Source organism: Schistosoma haematobium, chromosome 4 (assembly GCF_000699445.3).
Source record: "Schistosoma haematobium chromosome 4, whole genome shotgun sequence".
NCBI classification, from domain to species: Eukaryota; Metazoa; Platyhelminthes; class Trematoda; order Strigeidida; family Schistosomatidae; genus Schistosoma; species Schistosoma haematobium.
The window spans coordinates 8,703,428-8,728,891 of NC_067199.1; the positions used below are offsets into that span (position 1 = coordinate 8,703,428).

General features: G+C 31.9%; 1 protein-coding gene across 1 annotated transcript in view; it reads left to right on the forward strand.

The window, feature by feature from the left end:
- MS3_00007317 (uncharacterized protein) overlaps window positions 1-24,930 on the forward strand; it is a 32,376-nt gene extending 7,446 nt beyond the window's left edge. Inside the window, exons 2-4 of the mRNA XM_035730112.2 lie at window positions 18,970-19,531; window positions 20,839-22,295; window positions 24,487-24,930. Coding sequence (XP_035589279.1) covers window positions 18,970-19,531; window positions 20,839-21,248 — 972 coding nt within the window. The 3' untranslated portion in view covers window positions 21,249-22,295; window positions 24,487-24,930. The remainder of the gene's footprint in view (window positions 1-18,969; window positions 19,532-20,838; window positions 22,296-24,486) is intronic.
- Window positions 24,931-25,464: the final 534 nt, after the last annotated feature.

Below are 25,464 nucleotides of genomic sequence, written 5' to 3' on the forward strand. Positions count from 1 at the left end.
TAACACAATATATTTCGAACAATTTGATCAGACTAATACTTGTTAAGAGCAGTTATACATAACAATCAAAAGTCAACTAGACTAGAAATGGAGGGTAAGAGAAGACAAAGACAATAAGGTAAATAATATGAAAAACTATATGAAAACTCATCACTCTGGCTAACAGATTAATATTATCAGGGTAGGTTTAAGGTGAGAACAAACTGTTTTTGAATATAAAAATGGGTGTTAAATTTTTGTATGGCTAAGGCTTCAATAAACCTTAGTATATGCCCTTCAATTAATCTGGTTATGACCTTTGCGTATTATAGAGTAATTGTGATTAAAGAATGAGAGTTAAAATTTACAAAGTGATGTATCGAATTCGGCTTAATTGTGTATATCTAACGATGCCAAATTACAAGGATGTGTGCGTGAACTTTTTGATTGATTAGATTTCATCTTACAAACAATGTCGAATACGGATTACGTGTTTTCTATGATTTCTAGTCTATCTGATGATGTATTTATTATTTAGTCACTTATTTCACCGATTAATGTATTAAATATATATCTAACAGCTGTATTCACGGCGCGCGTGTCATCATACTTCAGACTCGTCAACTGAGTACTTGCATCCAAATGTTGGTATTCACATTGAGACTCTGACTAAGTACTCGTTGCTTAAAAACCCTAACGCATTACTCAATAATTCACGGACCCGTGTTATTGACATTAAAAACTGTATTGCGTATATTTATTAGTATATGTACATGTCGAATTGGGAATCTTCGATTTAGTCACAATAGCCACTGTTGAGACAATTTTCTCGGGATACATGTACATTAGGATACATAAAATCATCAGCCAGGAAATTTAAGCTCCTGCATATTCTACTCGGTTTTCATGAGCACTTGTTTTCACATTGATTATTTCATATGAATACGTTCGTACAGGTTACGAAAATAAAATATTTGTTTCGTTCCTCATTAAGAATTATAAGTTTATATGTGAGATAAGCGATTATGATGGCACAATTTCAATATCATTTACCTTTTAAGAGTGATAAATACATCTTCACAATGATTGATGCATCAGACTGGTGAGTTCGATCTGTCACATCACTCTTCTTTTGAATAATTATTAGAAGTCATTGTACTACTTAGGGCTGCATTAATTTGAGAGATTGTATAATACATTCTCTTACTTGGATTGGAGTATAGTTATCAACGAAGATTAATCTAATAACCTACAATAGGAACACCTATTTATTAATGCAGTAATACTGGTAATGAGATCTCATCATATTTAGAAACGCAAGTGATGTAGAAGCCTCTTTTGCAAATTCACTAATATTAATTTCGTATTAAAAAACAACACAGTGGTTGAAACTAATTATCAGGTAGATAGTTTGCTTCTTAAAAAAACTGCTCTCAGACTTGTTTATAATGTGATAAACTACTTGCGTATTGAAATTGTTTCTACAAGCACTCTTGAACGAATAACGTAGGAGATCCCTAAACAATAAATCTTAAGTAACTTTATATAAAAAAATTACGTTACTCCAAACCATATGTTTAAATATACGGATTTCATCCTTAATCGTTCTTATATATTGACAATACTTATAAGTTTTACTCTCCTTGTATATGAATGAAAGTATCAAAACGTTCGTAGTTACTTACTTACTTACTTACGTACGCCTGTTACTCCTAATGGAGCATAGGCCACTGACCAGCATTCTCCATTCCAATCTGTCCTGGGCCTTCTTTTCTTGTTCTATCCAATTCTTGTTCATCTTTCTCATGTCTATCTCCATTTCTCGGAGTAATGTGTTCTTTGGTCTTCCATTATCAGTTACATAATTGAATCGTTCGAATTCTGACAGCTTTTCACATAGTCTACACAACATACATTTTCATACAAATAAATCGTTTCCTTCCCTTTATTTCTGTATTCTTTGTTATGACTTGACTCCAATTTTCAAAGCTAATCATAGTATCTTTTGTTAATAGGTGGCTGTCTGAAATATCGATTGAAAAATACAACAATAAAATGTCAAACTCTTCTTACAGATAATAAATATTCGGGATAACAATGCCTGTCATTAATGTAACTAAGCTTTTGTTGAAGTCTTTGTTTTTAATGAAAATTATATTCCTTTTATTAAAATCTCTTTACTGATTTTATTCAGAAAACATTGATTGAGATGAATTTGAACAGAGGCAATAGTTTTGATAAAGCTAAATGACATTTGACTGAGAGAAATTTTCAACCACAAATTATCCTAAATTGTTATGTTATTCTTCATCGCTTATGTGGTACATGATTTGTTGATTTTACATAGTTTGGTTGTGAAACATGCTGATGTTTACACACACACACACACACACACATTACAATGAGTCATTGCTAATCTGCACATAAAATATCGTATTTTACGTACCTGGCATTCTTTCATGTACCTTTTTTTTACTGACAAATATGTTCTTTAAATCGGACAAAATTATCAGCACATTTCACCGCATATCATCGTTAGATTAACTAAATATTACAAAGAGACTAATCGCGGAATGATGCTTCAAGCGTTACAATCGTAGCACGATGAACATAAATGTGACAACTTTAGAATATGACGAAATTATTATCATTGTTGTTATCTGCATTCATCATTTGAAGAAAAAAATACATAATGGAATCATCTTATTGTTAACGTCAATAGAAAAATAATATTTTTAATAAACGATAATCTAATTAATAAGTTTACTAATCAATCATAATAAAGTTAGATCAGATTCATTGTGTTCGGAGTAAAGACCGGTGTCAGGCAAGGTTACTTACTCACACCCTTTCTCTTTCTCCTGGTGATCGACTGGATCATGAAAACATCAACATCTGAAGGGAAACACGGGATGCAATGGACAACTAAGATGCAGTTGGACGATCTGGACTTCGCAGATGATCTGGCCCTTCTATCCCAAACGCAACAACAAATGAAGGAGAAGACGAACAGTGTAGCAGCAGCCTCAGCAGCAGTTATTCTCAATATACACAATGAGTAAAGCAAGATTCTCCGATACAACACAGCATGCAACAATCCAATCACAACTGACGGAGAAGATTTGGAAGATGTAAAAACCTTTACATATCTGGACAGCATCATTGATGAAAATGGTGGGTCTGATGCAGGTGTGAAGGCGCGGATCGGTAAAGCAAGAGCAGCATATTTACAACTGAAGAACATCTGGAACTCAAAGCAACTGTCAACCAACATCAAGGTCAGGATTTTCAATACAAATGTCAAGCCGCTTCTACTGTATGTGGCGGAAATCTGGAGAACTACGAAAGCCATCATCCAGAAAATACAGGTGTTTATTAACAGTCGTCTACGCAAAATACTTCGGATCCGTTGGCCGGACACTATTAGCAACAACCAACTGTGGGAAAGGACAAACCAGATCCCAGTGAAGGAAGAAATTAGGAAGAAGCGCTGGAAGAGGATAGGACACACATTGAGGAAATCACCCAACTGTGTCACAAGACAAGCCTTCACATGGAGTCCTGAAGGCCAAAGGAGGAGAGGAAGACCAAAGAACACGTTACGCCGAGAAATGGAGATAGACATGAGAAAAATGAACAAGAATTGGATGGGATTAGAAAAGAAGTCCCAGGACAGAGTGGGTTGGAGAATGCTGGTTGGCGGCCTATGCTCCATTAGGAGTAGCAGGCGTAAGTAAGTAAGATTCATTGTGTTATTCATTCAGTACTATAACTAACGAGAAAAGAATAAGTACAGGACATTTTTAATATTATCTTAATCAACATATGACAGCAGACCATCGAGGCAACGACTACATTTCTGATAAACATGTTTCCTTTTTTTCTGAAAAGACTACGGAACAATTCATATCGTGGGTTAAAATGAATAGATGATAGGACTTAACACTTAGTAATAGTATTTTAAACAAGCCTTGTATTATTTAATTTTAGACTGCAAAATTCTTTCTTTTTTTCACAGGGAATAGTTGTATTGTTCTTACTTTCAGATTTGTATATATTATCTTAATTTCGATATTGAGACATTTCTCTATAGTTGAGATCATGAGTCGATTGAAGCTCGAGCACCATGGAAAACCTGGAGACACTGGACGGCCGTTTCGTACAATTGTGGGATAGTAACTCACTAAAGACAATGATGGACGTGTCTCTCAATTTCGTGGATTAGTTGAAGTTAGACATTAACACCTTTGGATGCCGACCGGCTCAGTGGTCTGGTGGTTAAACGCTAGCGCTCGAGACTGATATTTCCCGGGTTCGAATCCTGTGAGGTGGGGTTGTGGATGCATACTGATGAGGAGTCTCAAAATAGAACGAGTTAGCCGTCCAGCGCTTCCAGATTTTTCATGATGTTCTAGCTTCAATTGACTCATGATCTCAACCACTGAAAATACTAAAGTGTTTAGCAATCATCAGAACTTTCATTAATCAAGGGTTTTGACTATGGTTTTAACTAACAATAACAAATATAATAATACAAAATGATACTATCTATTACATCATATGTTTTTTCTTGTTACAGTATGAGATACATGCTGAAAGAAATAGCAACCAGTTATTAAATTAATATGAAGTAATTAATTTCACATCAATTGCAATAACATTAGACCAGTGAATCACTGTAGTATATGTGCCCATTTACGAGATTTGCTAAGCTGAGTAAACAGATTTATTAACATAAATTCGCATACATATTGTTTATGACGTTGACTGGATTAAATCAAATTACAGAAAACAAAGCTAATATGTCAAAGAAATAGATTAACTTCATATTGTATCAATAGTACAAGATACTATCTATATGAATAAACGTACATTTCATATGCCGGTATGTAACAGTTGTTTTACGATTCAAATTATTGTCACATGAAAATAAATCTCGATTGAATTTTTGTATAAATATCGTCGATATTGACGTCAGTGATACCTAATCCCAGTAAATTGTATCAGAAAGGTCTTATTTTGGTAAAATCCTGGAATAGTCTTTGTAAGAATCATGAAGAATACTAAAACAAAATACCTAGTTAGGCTATCAACACAATAGAATTTCGTGTACAAGTATTCTTTTTTCGAAATACACTTTTGTGAATAATGAAAAGTTAACATATTGCTTAGTCTACCTAACTCATAAATATCATTAGTTGTTGGGAAATATAGATAAATTCACATCTTTACTTACTTATTTACTCGCTTATGCCTGTTACTCCTGGTGGAGGAGCATAGGCCGCCCGCCTGGGTAAAGGAGGAGGGTCGGACATGGGGTTAGCAACCTCATCCTGGTAGAAAAATAACTCGCTAAAATAACGCTAAAGACGTAAATTTACATCATCTAATAAAAATATCTATAAGTGGATGGTATTGTATGTTTTGACATAAGAAATCTAATGTCGTTGAAAAACTGCAAACATTTTCTGTTTAGACAAAAACAAAAACAAACCCTCAGTAATATGAAATATACTCATATTTAACTTATTCCTACCACATTTATCTTCATTTACTAAGAGCGAATAAACATATCGATAGTAAACATGCATTTGAATACTGAAAAAATTTATTCACTAAATACTCAATTATTATCTACTAAACTATACTTATAAACTTCAGTTTTGTACTACTTATCTGAATCTTCTCAATGACATTTAAGACTACAATTGATCAGACTCTTTGTGGGGATATGTGCATCCAGCTGATGATTCCAGAAATAGGACGAAATGTATTTCATGGATTCCAGGGTTAGTCACTGCGATCCGTCTATGCTTAGAGACATTTCTCTCAAACTTATGATTACGACCAAATAAGTATTTGTTTACATGAAAATATATTACGACTAATGAAATTCCATATAATAATAATGCCATTTGCCATTCATCAAATTTTACGATAACATAATGCATAACTTATTGATTACCGATGGTCATTTCCATTGAAATTCAAATGTAAAAGTGTATTCACCATTATTCTTCACAATCGTAAACTTATTGTAACACTTCATATATATCTCTCCCTTTGTTCAATACTTTCGATATGACATTACTTTAAGATTTTTATTTGTTGACAATGGGTTACAAAATAATTATGAAATTTCCCATAAATTAATGGTAAATGAATTGACAGTGTAAAGGTATAGAGAATTGTACATTTTAGTTTGGAAGAAAAATGACACATTTTCAATTCAGTGTATAGAATACATACTATCGTGTATTACTTAAGAATATTTTATTGAAGACAATGGTGGATATCAACTTCACTATATTTCGCGCCCGAATTTTATCAAACTATTCATTCTAATCGTAACAAATATTCATAGAAACAATGTATAGTTAGACATTAAAGAGGATATATTTCCTTAAAAAAGCTTAAACCAGATTGCCAGGCGCAACGTTGGATTTACTTCAAATTCATTCACTGAGATTTTACAAATACATATTCTTCTTCTTTAATGTCTTACATTAACTCGGTACCCAAATACTATGAAACTATTCAATCAAATTTAGACAAAAGTTCTCATTAATAGTATACTTAATGAATTTTAATAACCAGAATCATAATAACTAAAGCCATCCAGTGCTTCCATGTTTTCCATGGTGGTCTAGTTTCAACTGACTCATGATTTTAACTACTAAATGAATAATTATGAATTTGATTTCATTCTAAATGATTCTTTTCAACTCATTTGAATAGGAATTTTATTATTTAATTTTTACTAATCAATCAGTTGTTATCACTTTTATTAAATTTCTCTAAGTTTAAACAGTTGAGATCATGAGTCAACTGAAGCTAGACCATCGTAGAAAACCTGGAAACACTAGACGACCAACTTGTCCTATTGTGGGACTCCTCAGCAGTGCGCATCCGCGACCCCGCTTCGCGGGATTCGAACCCAGGAAATATCAGTCTCGCGCCAGGCGCTTATTCAACTAGACCACTGAGCCAGCATCCAACGGTGTTAATGTCTAACTTCAACTAATCCACGAAATTGAGCGAATCCCGCGAGGCGGGGTCGTGGACACGCACTGCTGAGCAGTCCCACAATGGGACGAAACGATCGTCCAGTGATTCCAGGTTTTCCTTGGTGGTCTAGCTTCAATCGACTCATGATCTAAACCGTTTAAGTTACTACAATCTCCACAAAACCCCTTCTGATTCTTCTCCTAATTTACTTCTTTTTTTCTCTTTTTTTCAGAATATGTTAATTGTAAAACGATTTAGATAAGTGATAATCTAGTTTTCAAGATGTTTTTATGCTACTATATTAGCTTAGAACAAATAGAAAGATGAATACTTTACATCTATGGATACAGTCTATATTAAGGGAGAAAATGTTCATTGATTTTGTCTTTTTACAACTTTATATAAAGTACTACAATTTGAAATTCATTGTTATATCTTAATGAATATAAATGAGATAAAAGTTTTTAAAAGATTTATAAATTAATCAAAGTAGTAGAATGATAATTAGCAGTGAAATTCAGGAGGCATGTTTCATCTTGTGACTTATGACTTATACTAGTTCGATATACATATATCTAGGAGTTGATGTTGTTTAAGGGAATGAACCTATTACCTTCAAATGTCATCGTATTACCTACTGGCTTGTGTAGTGTAGTGAATCTTAACTTAATGAATCTTCTCTTCTTGTTCTCTCAAATTCTAATCTTCTGAATTATTCATGTCCCTTTCTTTTTTTTCTCTTGCCAAATTTACTTCACTGGAATATACTCTTTGAATAACATCTTCAAACCCTAATCTTTCCGACTACTGCTTATACTTTTGCTACCTCTACCACTACGGGATTTTAATCGACTACTGCATCTCTGTGCTAATGTGGTATGTCAACTCGAACTGATGTAGGTACGTACGAAGTTATACGTTGTTACTGACTGACTTCTTATTGACATTAAGGATTAGGTTCTAAACTCGTACAGAACATCAACTCTGGAATACAAGCACATCAAGCTGATGAGTCCTAAATAGAAGAAAAAACAAGGAGAATTTAGGTTCCTCAACAAGTTATTATACAACTCTTTTTCATAAAATAATTGTCATTCAAAATCGATATGGAAGTAATCCGCATGAGATATACATTTCCCAAAAAGATACTAGTCTATTGCAAGCTTAAACATGAATAGGAAAATTCAAATAATAAATACAAATGAATGAATCAATAGTGTCAGTAGAGGGTTGTGGAGATTCGTAGTATGTTATATAAACTATGTTTTTTTTCTTAACGTAAATAGTTTCTTTCCAATTTACCTTTAAAATTCGAATAGACATATCTACTTAAATAGATGCCTAGAAATTATTCAGCACGTTTTCATCACGTTCTAAATGAAAAGACAAAAAGAAAAACATTGTGAGTTCAAATTAATGAACAAATAATGATTAACACGTATATTACGTAATAGATACAGGATATAAAATATTGGGACGTAGATAAAAGGCTTCAATCAACTTTAATAGATTTCGAGTTGTATAGTATGTAAAATAAATTTCAATCAACTTGTAAATGAGATAGTAACTCACTGAAGATAATGATGGACGGTGGCGCAATTTCGTGGATTGGTTGAAGGTAGACACTAACACCGTTGGATGCCGACCGATTGGTCTAGAGGTTAAGCGTTCGTGCGCGAGACTGATAGGTCCTGGGTTTGAATCTCAGAAGGTGGGATCATGGATGCACACTGCAGAAGAATCCGACAATAGGACGAGTTGGCCGTCCAGTGCTTCCATATTTCCCATAGTGTTCTAGCTTCAATTGACTCATGAATTCAACTAGAAAAGATATAGATAAGAAGACGAAACATTCATAACAACTAGTGAATAATCGTAGGATAGAAATAATTATTGACTAATCAAAGTAAAAAAAACAATACAGCGAACTTACATTGTGTACTAGCAAAACAAGAGACCTTAAGTTTGTGATGCATTCTTTCCCGTACTTAGAACATATATATGTATCAAAAATACCCAATACTATACAACTAAAACTAGATAGCAGAACATGATTCTAAGTCAGTAAAAAAATGTATTACATTATTATCCTGAATAAATTGTGTACTATTTCAAGTATCTGAACAGTTTTCATGTATCTAACTTTTACTGACCACTATATAGATGATGGTAAATACGAAGTACACTTTAGAAACAAAAAAAATGTTCTTATAAAATGGAATAGTAATAATATCGATGATGTGCTTTTTGAAAGTGTTTTAATAACAAAGTTTATAATGTACATACGGAATTATTACAATGTTCATTCTTTACTATTCTATTTGAAATTTGAAAATAGTGTCTTCATAAATATTCATTTTTTTAAAAAAAAACAAAAGTTGTACACATATGAGATAAACATAAAATGTAAGAGATTGATTGAATTCTCATTTGATAAACTTTGTAAGACTATTACATAATATCAGTGTTATAACTTGTGCCTTGTGTCCTATTAATGTATAACGTAATGATACCGCCAATTAGAGAACAGTGAATTATCGATCAGACCAGTCATGTATAAAACCTGTACGAGAAGTCTAGAGTCCTTTTCAATCCTGCTTCCCGCCTAGACCTGCCTATTAGAGTCCAGAACACCAATCTCAGCCTCTGCGATATGAATCATTTATTTCGAACATACTGAGTTTATATACCAATCAAACAAACTACATCATACCATGAAATAGAAAATAAAATTTGTACGAGATTCAGCCAAAAGTGGCTGTGAATGTGGGAGACTGTAATTAATAAACTGGAAATAACTTAAGAATGGCAAATCATATAATAATAGTCCATAGGTCCAAAGAAGCTCATAATAAGAGGAACACGAATATGAATAGTTTAGTTACTTAACAATTATATGATAAAAATATACGCATAGCATTGGTCCATAAATAGATCCCAAAAGTTACCATTCATTATTCTCATCGGAATATAACAATCAGAAGGGGTTTTGTGGATATTATAGTAGTTTTAATAGTTGAGATTATGAGTCAATTGAAGCTAGACCACCATGAAAAACCTAAAAGAAAACCATGGTAGTCTAGCCTCAATCGACTCATGATCTCAACTATTAATATTACATAATGCCTAAAATATTCGTTATAAGCATTGTTTTCAATTTAGCATAAAGCATGCGGTGTTATAATTCGTCACGATGAAATGTTAAACTTTATTATCCTAAATTGTGTACTATTTACAACTGACTGATAGATAAGTAATGCCCAATCTAGTGTTTGTTTAGTCTTTTAGTGAAAATCGAATTTTATCACTCAATTTGTTGTGTTCATTTGTGCAATTGAAGATAGCTAACAGGAAACTTTGAACTTTGTTATATGGATATTCCACACTTATCAGAAGAAATGGAATTGATTCTGCTTAGTGGATTCGGATTCATATAATATAACTTCACAGTCTGAGATGTCGCCACTGAACTAATCAGGAAATCAATGGCCTTGTGTTGGACTAAAATATTTTCGTAGTGCTTTGTAATGCATATCATATTTGATCAATGTCATGTTTGATCGATCAGTACTAAATACGTAGACGAAAATGACTTTATAAATAGCAAACAAATATTTATTTTGCTTAAGTGTAATTAAATTCAACAAGTGATCGCATTTAATTGCATCACAAACATGTTGATCCTAAAATTTGAAATCCTAATTCATTCACTATATTACGTTAATCATCAGCGAACGCTGCTGGGGCCTAAGGAACCATTTTTAAAGTACACAGTTGAAAATTATTTTATTTGGTTTATGAGTCTAAGACGTTAAGAAAAGTTGTTAATAAACTGTTGCATTTGGTAACTTAAGATAAGCTTGATCGTATATTTATCCATCTTGTACCAAGTGAGGATAAACCATACGATTTAATTACTATTCGTGGTAAGATTTTTGATCTACTAATGGTAATTCTAATCTATTTCAGAAGCAAAATAGGTTAAATCATAGTAGTTTGAAGCAGATCTGAATCTGTTCAGTGTTATGTTTCGTTATGCTTGAATGCTATTACTGATTTGTCTTACTCGAACGGAACGAGGGATCAATGATTCAGCGACTCGACGGCTATTCAGGTTCGTTGTCCCCAACTCCGCTAACTCGATCAAGAAGTCTGGGTAAGGTGCAGAAAGTGTATTCTACAGACAAACAGTAGATAACAAGTCAAGTCGAACACAAATCAAGCGTATTTATATAAATATTGACAATCGATATTGTCACGGAAAATTTTAAAACATTAATCAATGAGTTCATCAATTGACCGCTATTTAACATTTAATCGATAGTTCATCAATTGACCTATTTGCACATTTAATCGATAGGTTCATCAATTGACCCCCATACAAATATTTAAACATTTAACCGATAAGTTAATCGATAAGATGAAATTACAAAATATGAGTTTTGGGGATCTATCGTCCCCAACATTCAGACAAGTCTTGTTTTGACTTATGTTTTTAAATAAATCCTCAAAATAAGTAGCTTATGAAGCCTTAGACAATGATAATGATCTTATTAATTTTACTGAACATCCTCCTAGCTCAAAGAGCTTGATCAAACATTACCACTAGATCATGTTTAGACATACTTTACTAATGGTCTCCTACAATAAGAAGTAACCTTATATTTCATAAATTACATTACATCGACTTTAGATTCAAATACTCTTTCACATGCCATCAATCTTGACTTCTGCTTTTTTGACTATAGGATGATTGTGTAGAAGAAGATGTAAGACAGTAGCGTTATCAAACCGAGAGTATCTTTAACCTCTTCAAACTTATAGTTTAGAATCTGAAATTTCATCACCGACAATTTCGAAATTTTTGTAAATCAAAGGACAGTTGTTATGATGTGTTTAGTTGGGATGTCATATTAATATTTTAATTATCGTGATGAATATATTCTTCATAACTTCACAGAACTCACCTTTACAAGTAATCAATTTATAGCTTCTTTCATTGAACATTTATTTCAGTAAGAAAGTATAATACGTCCACTAGAGCATTGACCAAAATTTTATCCAGTAAGACATGTCTTTAGCAGCCTTATTTAACTACTTTTTATGTCAATGAGCTAAGTAGTATGTTTGCAGTTACTTACTGTATTCCCATAAACAAAACTAACCCTGCAATTTAGGCCTGTGAATAGGAATCAGAACGTTTATTATGTACATCCTATTTCCTTGCTAACAAACGTAGGGTTTATCTAACATTTCTTAAATAAACAGTAAAGTTTTATTAAACTATTCAGGAATTTATAGAAAAAAAACCTTTTCATTTATTAAATGACAGTAAATTGTACTTTATAAAATTTGTGTATTTGTCATACCACTTTAAATTGATGATACTTGAGCTAATTGAAAGAGGTTAAACTCTTAAAACATTCTATTAGCATAGTAAATTTTAAGGTCAAGTTGTATTTGGATAATCTAAATTTAATATTATCATTATTTGTATTTAACTAAACTCTTTTTAGATCATTGATTTCATAGATAGCTATAAGCACACTTCCTGCTTGTATTACATTTAATGGCAAATGAAGAATGTAATATAACATTCTTTAGAAGATGTACTAACTCATGTGATGACACTATTCGATTATCCAAGCTAACTAGTTTGGATCCTCAGGTACGTGGTTGGAAACTTTGAGTGATATGATTCAGAAGCGTAGGTGTTTTCGCTTTTTATCCTTCTTTCATCTTTTTGATTCCCGTATTACTTCATATTTACCTTACAAGTCTCTCTATATGAACCTTATTCTAAGTGCACAATTTTTTCATCATCAATCGCACTACATTAGTCCGATCTTTTAAATAAGACATCTTGTTAATTTCGTTTCATCATGTTAATGAGATATAATAACTTAAACCAGCTTACATCATCTATCCTAGACTGTATGTTGATGATAAGTGGTTGACTGACTAACTGACAGAGTCCCTCTATCTACAATGAGTTCAAACTTGATCTACAGTAAATGTAATTGTAAAGTATGAACAATGTTTTGGGATTAAAATGTTAAGACAAAAATATCCATTATTTATATACGAAATAAACACAATACATTTCAACTTACATTTTCGATTATGTTAATTATAAATATGTGAATACTGAACATTGCGAATAAAGGACTGTAAGTGCACGTTTAGTAAATGGACAAATGTGAAGAAACTTCTGAATACGTTTGTCACCGTGTACTGGTATAACATATTGATTTTATAGATTACAAAATTAAACGCGCACACGCACGACTGATGGGAACTGGGTTTGAATCTTGTGAGGTGACGGGATCGTGGGTGCGCACTGCTGAAGAGTCCCATACTAGGACGAAATGGCCGTTCAGTGCTTCCAGGTTTTCCATGTTGGTGTAGCTTCAAATGACTCATGATTTCAACTAGTGAGATTACAAGATAGCCAAAATAATAACATCAAATGATTATTTTAGTATTCGGACGAAGGAGTATTATGATAATAGAAGTAATTATTAGCGGAAATCAGGGATAATAACAATAAACCTGTCATGATAATATGAGTAATTACTTAAGCATTATAGATATAACAAAAACTGTAGAATGGAAATCCAATGATTATTTATATAATTATGTAAATAGACATTAGTAAAGTTGTGATAGATTATGGTGAAAATTAACCGACTTGATTCCCTTAATTACTTAAGGAGAAACTGAAGGGACTACACTCTTCTTTATAATATAAAAAAGTACTACAATTGTCTATATGTTCTATAACGTGTTGTAAAACTGTCATACTATATGTTAAATAACCACTATTGATAAAGGGAAGCTATGTTCAGTTGATTTAATATAAACGAAATATCCCGTTGGTCGGAATTTCATGTTGGCCGGTATGCCGTTTAATCTAATTGTTCTTTCAGATTTGACCTCCACTAGCTGTTAAAATATTTGTTTATTTTGACATGTTCAGTGTATCACTATTCAAATTATGAAAACAGTTGCTATTGTCTGTCAGTGTTTTGTTTATTCTAACTCCTTATTTATAAACACTAGTTGTTCAGTTAAATGTATTCGGTAAATTAATCTTCACAACTCCATACTGATAGTTACCATGTGTTCACTGGTGACTAGATTCGTGAGGGAATTCTCGGAGTTCTAGTGGGAAGCCGTGACCAGTGGAGCCAATACATGTCAGGTAAACACATGTATCTAACTCAGTAAGATGAAAGATGGTCGCGCAATTTCGTGGGTTGATTGAGGTTAGACATAAACACGGTTGGATACCGGCTCAATGGTCTAGAGGTTAAGCCGAAAATTCTGGGTTCGAATCTCGTGGGTAGGATTGCGAGTGCACACTGCCGAGGAGACTTATACTAGGACGAAACGGCTATCCAGTACATTCAGGTTCCCAATGGTGGTCTAACACCAATCGATTCATGATCTCAATATTACAGATTTATATATTATATTACATTAATTCACTAAAACATGATGTAGTGATATTAATTAGTATAAAATATAAGTAGAAATTACTTTCCACATGCAACTAAATGACGTATACGAACTTATTAGTACCAAATAGTTAATGGTTTCAAGAAAGCTCATTAATATATAGCATGAAATATATTTCTTATTACTTATTTATTGGTTAACCAAATTGTAAAATTTCATCTTCAAAATATACTGTATTATTCAAATAAATGATTCATTTTACTTGTGGTGAACAAGAACACCAGTTGGGGACAACCAAATGTATTTGAGCATAAAATTATAGAATGTTTTACTAACATCTTAGAACCATACAGTAATTACATCATTTACAAAATGTCACCCTATTGTCTTAGATTTGACTGTTCTTTCGTTTCCATACCAATCATTCTATTCTCGTTCTCTTCTGTTTAATTTTCTCAACCATCTGCCTCCAGGCATTTAACTTTCGATTAGTGGTATATGCTACTTATATCTGTTGACATCAGTAGCACACACTACAGATCATTTAATCGATAATTAAAGTTTTTCGTTCCACGTCTAGTAAATGTGGTTATTATGTAATAATCATTTAATAACTTTCACATAATCACACATACTAACTAACTATAACTTCTGGGGTTTTAATCAGAATTATTTTATTGTTTAACATAATGAAAAATCTTTATTTGAAATGTCATATGATAGACTAGTATAAGCAAACAATAAATATCCAAATATTTGAAGCTTTTGAAATATACGAAATGTTTTTGCTTGAAATCAGAACTAACAAACATTCTTTGTATTCTCCCTATCAAGATTTCGAAAAATAATTGCTCAGTTGAGTAGGTCATATAACTTATTGATTTACTGAAGAAACCCGAAAATGATAAACTGTCAACAAAAAGGGATGAATCTTATGTAAATCAAAGTTATCAACCAACCAGTCTGATAGGTTCTGGGTTCGAATCTTGCGATGCGGGATCGTGGATATGTATTGCTCAGGAGTCCCACAGTAGGACGAAACGGCCTTTTAGTGCTTCCAGGTTTTCTATGGTGGTCTAGTTTCAATTGACTCATGATCTCAACTATTGCAAAAAGTTACTATAATATCCACAAAACCCTCTTCTAAGAAAAAATTCTTGAAACAATTCGCTTCTTTAAGAAGCTTTGATAACTTAATTTTTAAAAGAATACGGAGTTGGTTTCAATAATCTGGTACATTTGTAAAATGAATTTGGAACAACTGTATCACATGGGGTTAGCGACCCCATCGCTTAAATAACTAACTGGCTAAAAAAGACGCTAACCAAGTGTAACATATTCACATATCAAACTATTTTAATTAAAATATAGAAAATCTCAATTAGACAAAGGTTTCCAACTTGTGAAAATTATAACTAAAAGTGTACAAGAGAGTGGAGAAAAAGTAGTGAAAAAAATATGGAAGTTTTCACATTATACTACCCATTCTAAATAAGATAAATTACTGAAACATATCGTGAGATTGAATTTAACTTAGCTTATTAATACTCATGTGGTGTAGGTTAATTATATCCACACAAGTAGTATATAACGGTGATCAGGCGTAGAATGTATTTCAGTAGAAGGTCGATGAGGAAAGAACGGGAACGGAAAGCAATTGGTATGAAAACGCATGAACAATAAAATCTGAGAAAATAGATTGATGTTAGCGACTGGAACGGTCAGGTTTGAGATGATCGATTAATATTTTGCAAATTAACGATTTACCATATGGTTCTCAGATTTTGTTGAGACGCTCTGTAATTTCTTGTCAAATACATTCGATTGTCCCCACTGGTGTTCTGTTCACTACACTTATATAGATTTCCTATTAGAAATGTTTTTTTCATTTTATCGGAGGTTATTGAAAGTCCATTTAAGCTTCTCTTATTCATTCAGAAACAATCTTTCCTTATATCGAACCTCTGCTAATAAATACAATCCATTTTTAATACCAATGCTCGTGTTAAAGTTTATAATTTATGCATTGAGCGAACATGTCTCTTAATATAGATCAGCTTCGTCTTCTCACAACTATCAAATTGCATAATGAAGCAACGGCAGTTGCTTCTTTTTGATTTTTCACAACTTGATTCGTCTGACCATAACTTATTGAGTACCGTTATAGCACATCACTTACAATTAATTTTGTTGGCCGTTAATATTGTCAAGCCTTTCAATTAACTTATTTAATAGACACTGTTATTCAGTGACAAAATGTTTATTTCTTTGTATTGTTATTATTATGTGTGGTTGATAATATGTGACAGTCTACGCCCATATTCCTCAATCTACCCTAAATATAGCTCGATGAATCATGAGTTTGAATCTTATTAATTGCTTCGCTTCGATTATATTCGATTTGACTCTGAATCCATCTCATTATTCGATTGCTTTCGCGCATTATCCTTTGCTCAATTTTCGCTCAATGTACCTGTAACTTTGTTATCTTTGCTATCCATTAATAAACTGTAGTCGGAGCTTCGTGTTGTCTACTGAATTCACCGTTGTAAGTCATTTATTAACGGTTATCAGTGTGATTGATAGACAAAGCCTAAGGAATAATCTCAAAACCAAACAACTACAATGTATTTCTCAACTTTATAACCAACAGTAGATTAATTGACAATAGGAAATATGTTGTACATTATTATAAAATATGAAAAATATCATAGTAACTGACATTATGCTTTTTTGATATTAGTATAAAAATGAGCATAAATAAATGTCTGATTATATTTTATAGGATATATAGATTGAGACAGGCAATAGAATTCAAAACGTACATTCCCAACCTATTTGATACTTATACTTTATTTCAATGGTTAAGATCATGAGTCAGTTGAAGCTAGACCACCATGGAAAACCTGGAAGCACCTGGAAGCACAATCTCCATAAAACCCATCTGATATTGACCAACATATGCCCACTAGTGACTGGCTTCACGAGCTATATCCTGGAGTTCTAGTGAGAAGTAATGACCAGTGGAGTTCAACCAGGTCTGTTGTGAGATATTACCTCACTGAAGACAATGGTGAATGTGTCGCTCAATTTCGTGGATTGATTGAAGTTAGACACTAACACCGTTGAATGCGAGCCGGCTCAGTGGTCTAGTGGTTAAGTGCTCGCGCGCGAAACCAGTAGGTCCTGGGTTCGAATCTCATAGGGGGCGAGGTCGTGGATGCGCATTGCTAAGGAGTCCCCAAAAGGGACGAGACGACCGTCCAGTGCTTCCAGGTTTTCCATGATGATCTAGCTTCAACTGACTCATGATCTTAACCACTGAAATTACTACAATCTCCACAAAACTCATCTGATACTTATACTTTATATCCATGCTGGTATCGATCTTCATAGTGAAACTTCAAGTTAAACGTAACAAGTTCAATTCATTCCCTAATTTTAACACGTTTACTAATTGATTAGATAAATCTAATGGTTTCATAGCCAAAATATCATAAAAAGAACATTTAATTTTCCGTAAGTTAAATTTTCTTTTTTGTACAATAATAGACCTAAAGAATCGATAAATACTTCTGATGAGTAGTGAATTCATTAAATTCAAGAAATTCTGTATAAATTCTTAAGTCTTTCTTTTTTTTAAAGTTGGGATTGAAATTTTATTTCTGGACAATATCGGATGAAATAGATTTAGTTTTGAAAGCTAATTGTTAATAACTCACATCATAAAATATATTTGATTCAAGCAAAGATGGATAGTGGCTAGCAGTGGAATCTAGTACGCGCGTGGACAAAACGCCACTATCCATCTTTGCTTATAATGCTTATAAATTAAGGCAATATCGAGGCATACGCACAGTATGCACATATGCCAATAACAGACTGATCAATTTCAGTCCTAAAACATCAATGGGAAGATTCAAGTAAAACAATACCAAGTGAATTATATTTGATTCATTCTTATGTTAGATATTTAGAGAGATAATTGACAGGAAGCTCAAGTTATAGGTTTCTTTCTAGTATGTATTCGTCATGAAAACATATGCAATCATAAGAGAATGAATATTCCCGAATATCTCAGCTTAAAATCTAAGACATTACTACTAACCTATTAGAGCTGTGATAGACACCCTGAAAACTTAAACTGTTTACACTGATCAATTATTGAGTATGAATCGAATTATTTAATAAATTATATTAGTTAATAGGTGTAGTGTACTTAACAACTGTCTTTATTTGAACTAGAATTGTTTTGTCAAAAAAATAGCCTTTGTAACTTACTCAACATTGCCTTAAATTTCAGTGTCTATATGATTATAGTTGAATATGCACAATAGAGTCATTCTTCAAATGAATTACGTGACGAAAGATATTGATCAATGCTTAATTCTCGTTTTGTAAAGTTAATAGCTAAGCTTGTGCCTAAAACTATTTAAATAGTTGCAAACATTTACACTCAATTCAATGTCATTATGCATATTAATGTTTGTTTTTTTGTAATTAAACATTTACTATTTTCAGATACAAGCTGTCGATGATGATGCTGGTGAAAATGGTACAGTCATATATTTTATACATTCTGGTAACGATGACAATTATTTTATATTAGATCAAAATACTGGAACACTTAGTATCAATAAAAAAATTCCATACACTGCAATAGGTGAACATATTCTAAAGATAGAAGCAAGAGATTGTGGACAACCATATCATTTTACTATAACAGATTTCATTATAGAAATTGATGATTCCACTTCAAAAGCTTATTTATCTATGAATTATTATCATTTAAATAATGCTGATGAATTTAGTAGTTTTGGATCAAGTGGATATAAATTAAATTTTTATATTGTTATAGCTATTATTACATCCGCTTGTATTATATCAACTATTCTGATATGTTCAGTATTTATTATTCTACGTCGTTCTAAAAGAAATAATGTATCACATGATAGAAGTAATAAAATAGACAATAATACACGTAATCATTGTACAACAAACATAACATATTCACCTTCAAACTGGTCAAAAATAGATCAATCACAGAATTATGATTTTTCTAGACCTTCTAATAGTTATCGAGGTAATGTTGAATGAATTTTTAACTTTCTTTCTTTCTTTCGAAACTTGATATTTCAGTAGTTGAGATCATGAGTCCATTGAAGCTAGACCACCATGGAAAACCTGAAAGCACCGAACGACCAACTCGCCCTAATGTGGGAATCCTCAGCAATGCGCTTCCACAATCCCGCCTCGCGAGACTCGAAATCAGGACCTATCAGTCTCGCTCTCGAGCACTTAACCACTAGACCACTGAGCCAGTCGGCATCAAATGATGTTAATGTCTAACTTCAACCAATACACGAAATTGAGCGAAACATCCAACATTGTCATCAATCAGTTACTATCTCACAACCGACCGGGTTAAAATCCACTGGTCACTGCTTCTCACTATATCTCCAGGATATAGCTCGTGAAGCCAATCACTAGTGATCATATGCGCATATATGAGCACATGCGCTCGCGCGCAAGTCTGATAGGTTCGTATCTCGCAAGGTGGGGTTGTGCATAAGCACTTCTGGGGAGTCCCACAATAGGACAAAACCGCCATTCAGTGCTTTCAGGTTTTCCATGGTAGTCTAGTTTCAATTGATTCATGATCTGAACTATTGAAATTACTTCAATCTCCACAAAACCCCTTCTGAAACTTGACTGTCTTTTTTTTATAACTACTTGTAAACTAAAAGAGATTGATTAATTATATCGGTTGATATACATACTACTTTTTGGTGAGATCAGGCTATCGGATGGATTAGATGATATTGTACTGCATTTAAGAATTTCTACGTGCTTGCCGACTGTAGACGCGTAAAATACTGTTCATCGTAAACTTCTGAAATTGTTATTCTCAACATGGTAACTGTTGGACAGTTTATTTGAAATATTTTTTCAACATATGTAAATAGTTGAATTAAGAAATTTTATATATCACCTTGTGTTTGATATATGAATCACTTTCGTACTTGTCAAATTTTGTGACGAATTGGTCTTTAGCACAACATGAAATTAGAAGGTAATACGATTTACGATTTAAAAGCTCTTTAGTTTTAGAAAAAACTTTACATAAAAATGCAAAAAGTTTGTACTGATCAAAAAGCAAAGTTGAATACCACATAAGCATACAAAGAGTCCATTTCACAATACCTTAAACTATTCTAATACACAAGAGTATGTGGAATGGATACTAAAACGAAAAATAGATTAAACGGCAAGAACTATTGGAACCATTGTAAATAACATTAACTTTTGATTTAGAATTACATTCATTTATTTTTTTGAAATATTGCTGCTCATCTCTCTGTATTTCTTTTCTAATTCAATGCAATTCAGTGATTCATTCAATATCTGATTGCTTATCACAATTTCCTAATATTGAGGGTCAAACAAGTTTGGAATTAACAAATTATCCAAATGGTAAACTATTATCATCTCCTCATCAAGATTCAATGTTTAGTAAATGTTCCAATAAGAATATATCAACAGAATACTGGGATTATAATGATTATAATAATGATAATAATCACATGGATATAAATACAAATAATATGAACAGACATAATGATCTAATGGACAATCAAAAGATTGAAATATATATCCCTTCATATCAATACATGAAAATGATGGATTTAACAGATGAGACCGATTTAAAATATTCATATGATGCACATTCAAACTATTTTGATGAAACACAACAAAAATTTAGTTTAAAAGCTTATCAGAATGATGGAATTATTCAATAATCAACTATGATATAATCATTCATGTAATCATGATTAACTATACAATAAACGATGTACATTGAAGTTATAATTATTCTCATTATTAATCATATACAGTAACCCATCCAAGAAAGTTTGCTACAATTTGGCCACATATTTAATTGGTGTGATTGCTCAGTATTATGTTTAAGGAAATCTAATTACCATAAAATATCAATTTTGCTTTGCTTCAGAAATAAAATATGGGTAAAAGTGTATTACACAGACTATTTGGAATTATATCAGAAATAATCTAGGAATATTCACGTCTCTTACTATTCAATGAGTAAAACGATTGTCCAAATCAGAATTCTTTCATTTTAGAAGTAATGAAAAACAACTGAATATGATGGTTTTGGGTGAAATGTTCAGTATTTTAATGTTTATCATATTGCTTTGTTCATGGTGTTCAGGATAAAATATGCATCTATTAAAAAGAATATTAGTTTACTCTTGCATTCTTTGTATGGTCATAAGTGCCTCGATAGTCAACTTCTTATATTTTTTTATATTGTTCAGGGACATAATAGAATGTCAACTAAAGAATAAAATAATGTCATCATATGAAAAAAAGATAGTGGTGAAAATATTTGTTTAATCAAGTATTTCTATAACATAAGATCACCTTGTAGTAAATTGGCGTCGTTACAAACTAGATGAACGTTTATTTTGCACAAATGATAATATAACTATTCCACACAAAATTTTGTTTCCAGTGAAATAACTGCCAGATTTAACATACTTAGCATATAATTTCCAGAGCGATTTCCATGTATTAACTAACAACAGATTCACTTACTTTTACATCTATGATTTCAGATGAAAACAAAGACAAACAAACAAACTGAAAGGAACACTATATTCATTGACTTAATATTGAAGTGAGTTTTCAACAACATTTTGTTGAACTTACCAACAGTTAAAACATATCTGATGAACATTATGATTAAACAAGTATGCGATTTACGTCTTGATTTCTATTCAACCTACTTTCTTTTAAAATATTCCCCCCCCCCAAGATTTATGACTGTAAGTTTATTTTGTATAATAATATAATCGTCTTGGTAACAAAAGTAACATAATAGTTTCTTTTTTGTGAAGTATATTGTAACAGTCAAACATAGTTTTTATAATCAGAAAAAAAAACTAGGGAATAAATCAGAATGTGGTTAAAACAAACCATCTATGTAAATTGATTTAATTAGTGTATAATCAGACATTTGAATTTATCATCATTTGACATGATACTTTCATATATCTAATGAAAAACTAGACGTTTAAATTATTTCTGAAGAGAACAAAAAAAAATACAAAAAAACTTTTTATGTTCACTTAACAACTAGATGATTTGTAGTAGAAAATCGAATATATGAAGATGAAAAACTAGTTTTTTTTCTAGAAAAAATAATAATACATATTCACAGTAAACAGATATTCCCATGTAAAATGACAGTACAACTCTTAAAGTACAATTGAATCGAATATAATATAAAGAGTTATCTTAAATACTATATCTATGATTTGTAATAATAATAGATAAAGGTGAATTGTATCATTCATAGTATGAATGATGAAGACAACAAATATAAAAAAATGGAAAGGTTTTAGTAAGTGAAAAACGTTTTGTACTATGAAACAATGTTGAAAGGAAGAAAGAAAGAAAGAAAAAAACAAGTTTTCATTGATTAATGAAATGCTTATGACATGTATAATTGTGTGATGAGATTATAATTTATGGACGAAACAATCAGGTATAAGATAATAAGTCTTGGATTTTGGCGTGAAGTTCACTCATCTATTTGGTACAATATAGTTTTGGTATTATAGTTGATATTAGTTTGTGATGAAAACTTTAAATGTAATTGCTAGCCCTAATCATCAACTGTTAATCATAATTCTAATTCCTTACATTGGTTTATAACCGTCATTTGATCCTAGTTGTTAGGCAGGCACTCTCAAGGTCACGTTAGCGTCACTCAAAGGTTGTCCACAAATTATGGTCTCACTGTAAGATCCAAACTAAGGTTTGAACTGAAGAATAGCTGTCTAGATGGGTTAGATACGCGCCCTTGCCCGGTTGAAGCCAAAACAAAGTAACTGGGTAAAATGACGGTGTACTATTCTGGATCAAAACAACATCTATACTGTTTTCTTTAGTTTCCAGATTAATTTTTATTGAGAGTAATTGATCAGGCGAATTAGTGTGATTTGGATAGGATTTATTAATATCTAATCAAGATGGTTGTTTACCAGAAGGTAGTACGAAACCAGATTTGTTATTTAACGATTCAATCACACCTAATTGGTCCTGATTTCGAGGATCACTGTCACTTAATTTGATTGGCATGATAGACCAATTTCGATTACGAATTTTCATACGTGACCTATTAGAACCGAAATTTTCACAATCCTGTAGACTAATAACAAGTCCCGGTGGGACACGGACAGCTTCACGTATATTTGTAGAAAGATTATTCCAAGATGTCCAATTTTCATCAACTGTACTCTCATTTTTCAATTGAATGATATCACTGATCAATCCATGTGATTGTCGACCGATTAAACGAAGGCGACAAAAGTAACCCGTTACATCATCTAGTTCAAGTGCACATTGTGTATGATACATATATTTACTGAGTAGAATAAAACACATCGGAGAAATATCCACAAGTTTTGAAAGACTTTTTTTAGATAGATCATTTAATCCCATTGAATAATTTAAGTGAAGATGGTTGCATTTTTGGAGTTTTGGCTTTAGTTAATATATTCCAGAAGCGAAGTGTTTCATCTCCTGCACCATTTACTATTTTCTCACTATCTGGACTGATTGCTAGGTACAGCACATGATATGAATGCCCAACCAACTTGACTCATTGTGTTAGACTAGGATATATCCAAACAAGAATTTGGTTCTATGATTAACCATGTGTACTGGCCAATTCGTTACTATGTATGGACCAGGCAATATTACAAATCTGACTTCCAGTATCCACGCTACGTAAAGCCTGACCAGTTAATCTATTCCAAAATCGAATGCAACGATCAGCTGTACCACCTCCACTTGCGAGTAATCCATGTTGTTTCATAGAATATAGAAGGATTAATCAAGAGTAAAAGTTTGTTTATGATTGAAAAGATTATTCAATTGTTTATATGCTTATTTCAATGATTACAATCTCTATGAATGCTATTTGAAATAAATATTTCAATTAAATTTCAGGTCTCATTTGGATATGTATATTCTACAAAATATGATGAAATGAACTATACATATTAAATGACATTACTTAACATACCAGAAGAAGAATATGAATTGGCAAGTATTTTCTTTGCTTATCTATTCATGTAATACTTTTATAATTCTACACAATCTTACTTAAACCTCATGCTAACAGATATACATATATATTTTCTCAAAAGATAACAATCTCAGTATACTATTTATGTGTAAAGCCATTATACAATTTCCCAGTGGTTTCTTAAATATTATTAAAGACATCACACTTAGAAACTGTATAATTTTGATTTGCATATATACCTAACTGTAAATAACAATAGAAATGAGACATTGAAACTTGAGTTATTCATATATTTCCCATGTACATGGTTTTTTTGTAATTTTCTTATAATTACCTTTAACAAATACATCATATTTCCTCCATAATGTATGTTTCTTTTTAACTAAAATTACGAGGTTGTAGGGCCTAAAGGTAGTTTTCAACAAATGTATTATGGGTAGTAGATTTTTGTTTCCTTTATAAGAACCTTAGATTAAAAATGATCATAAGACAAAAGTGAACTTGAATTTTCTCAATACTTGTTCGAATTAAAACTAAATCCTTCAGTAATTTAAATGATACTTCTTTCTAAATTCCAATATCATTAGCGATAACATACTTGGATTAAATTTTATCTTATAACTGAGAATAAAATTCATTCAATAAACCATTGTTCATTTCACTCGACCACTGTGATTTCCTGTGTTCAGATGTTAAAAGTAAGTACAACCAACAGAATTTAACATTAAAGTTCTTTTAAGTGTTTAGTAACAGAATGTTCTAAGAAAACCGGACAATACTGAAGAGAGAGAAGTGCATGAATATGCAAAAACGTTAGATCGAGAACATGATTAGAATTAACCAAGTATTTAAAGTTCTAAACTGAATTCAAAGCTAATGAAAATGTCTTTGGATATTTA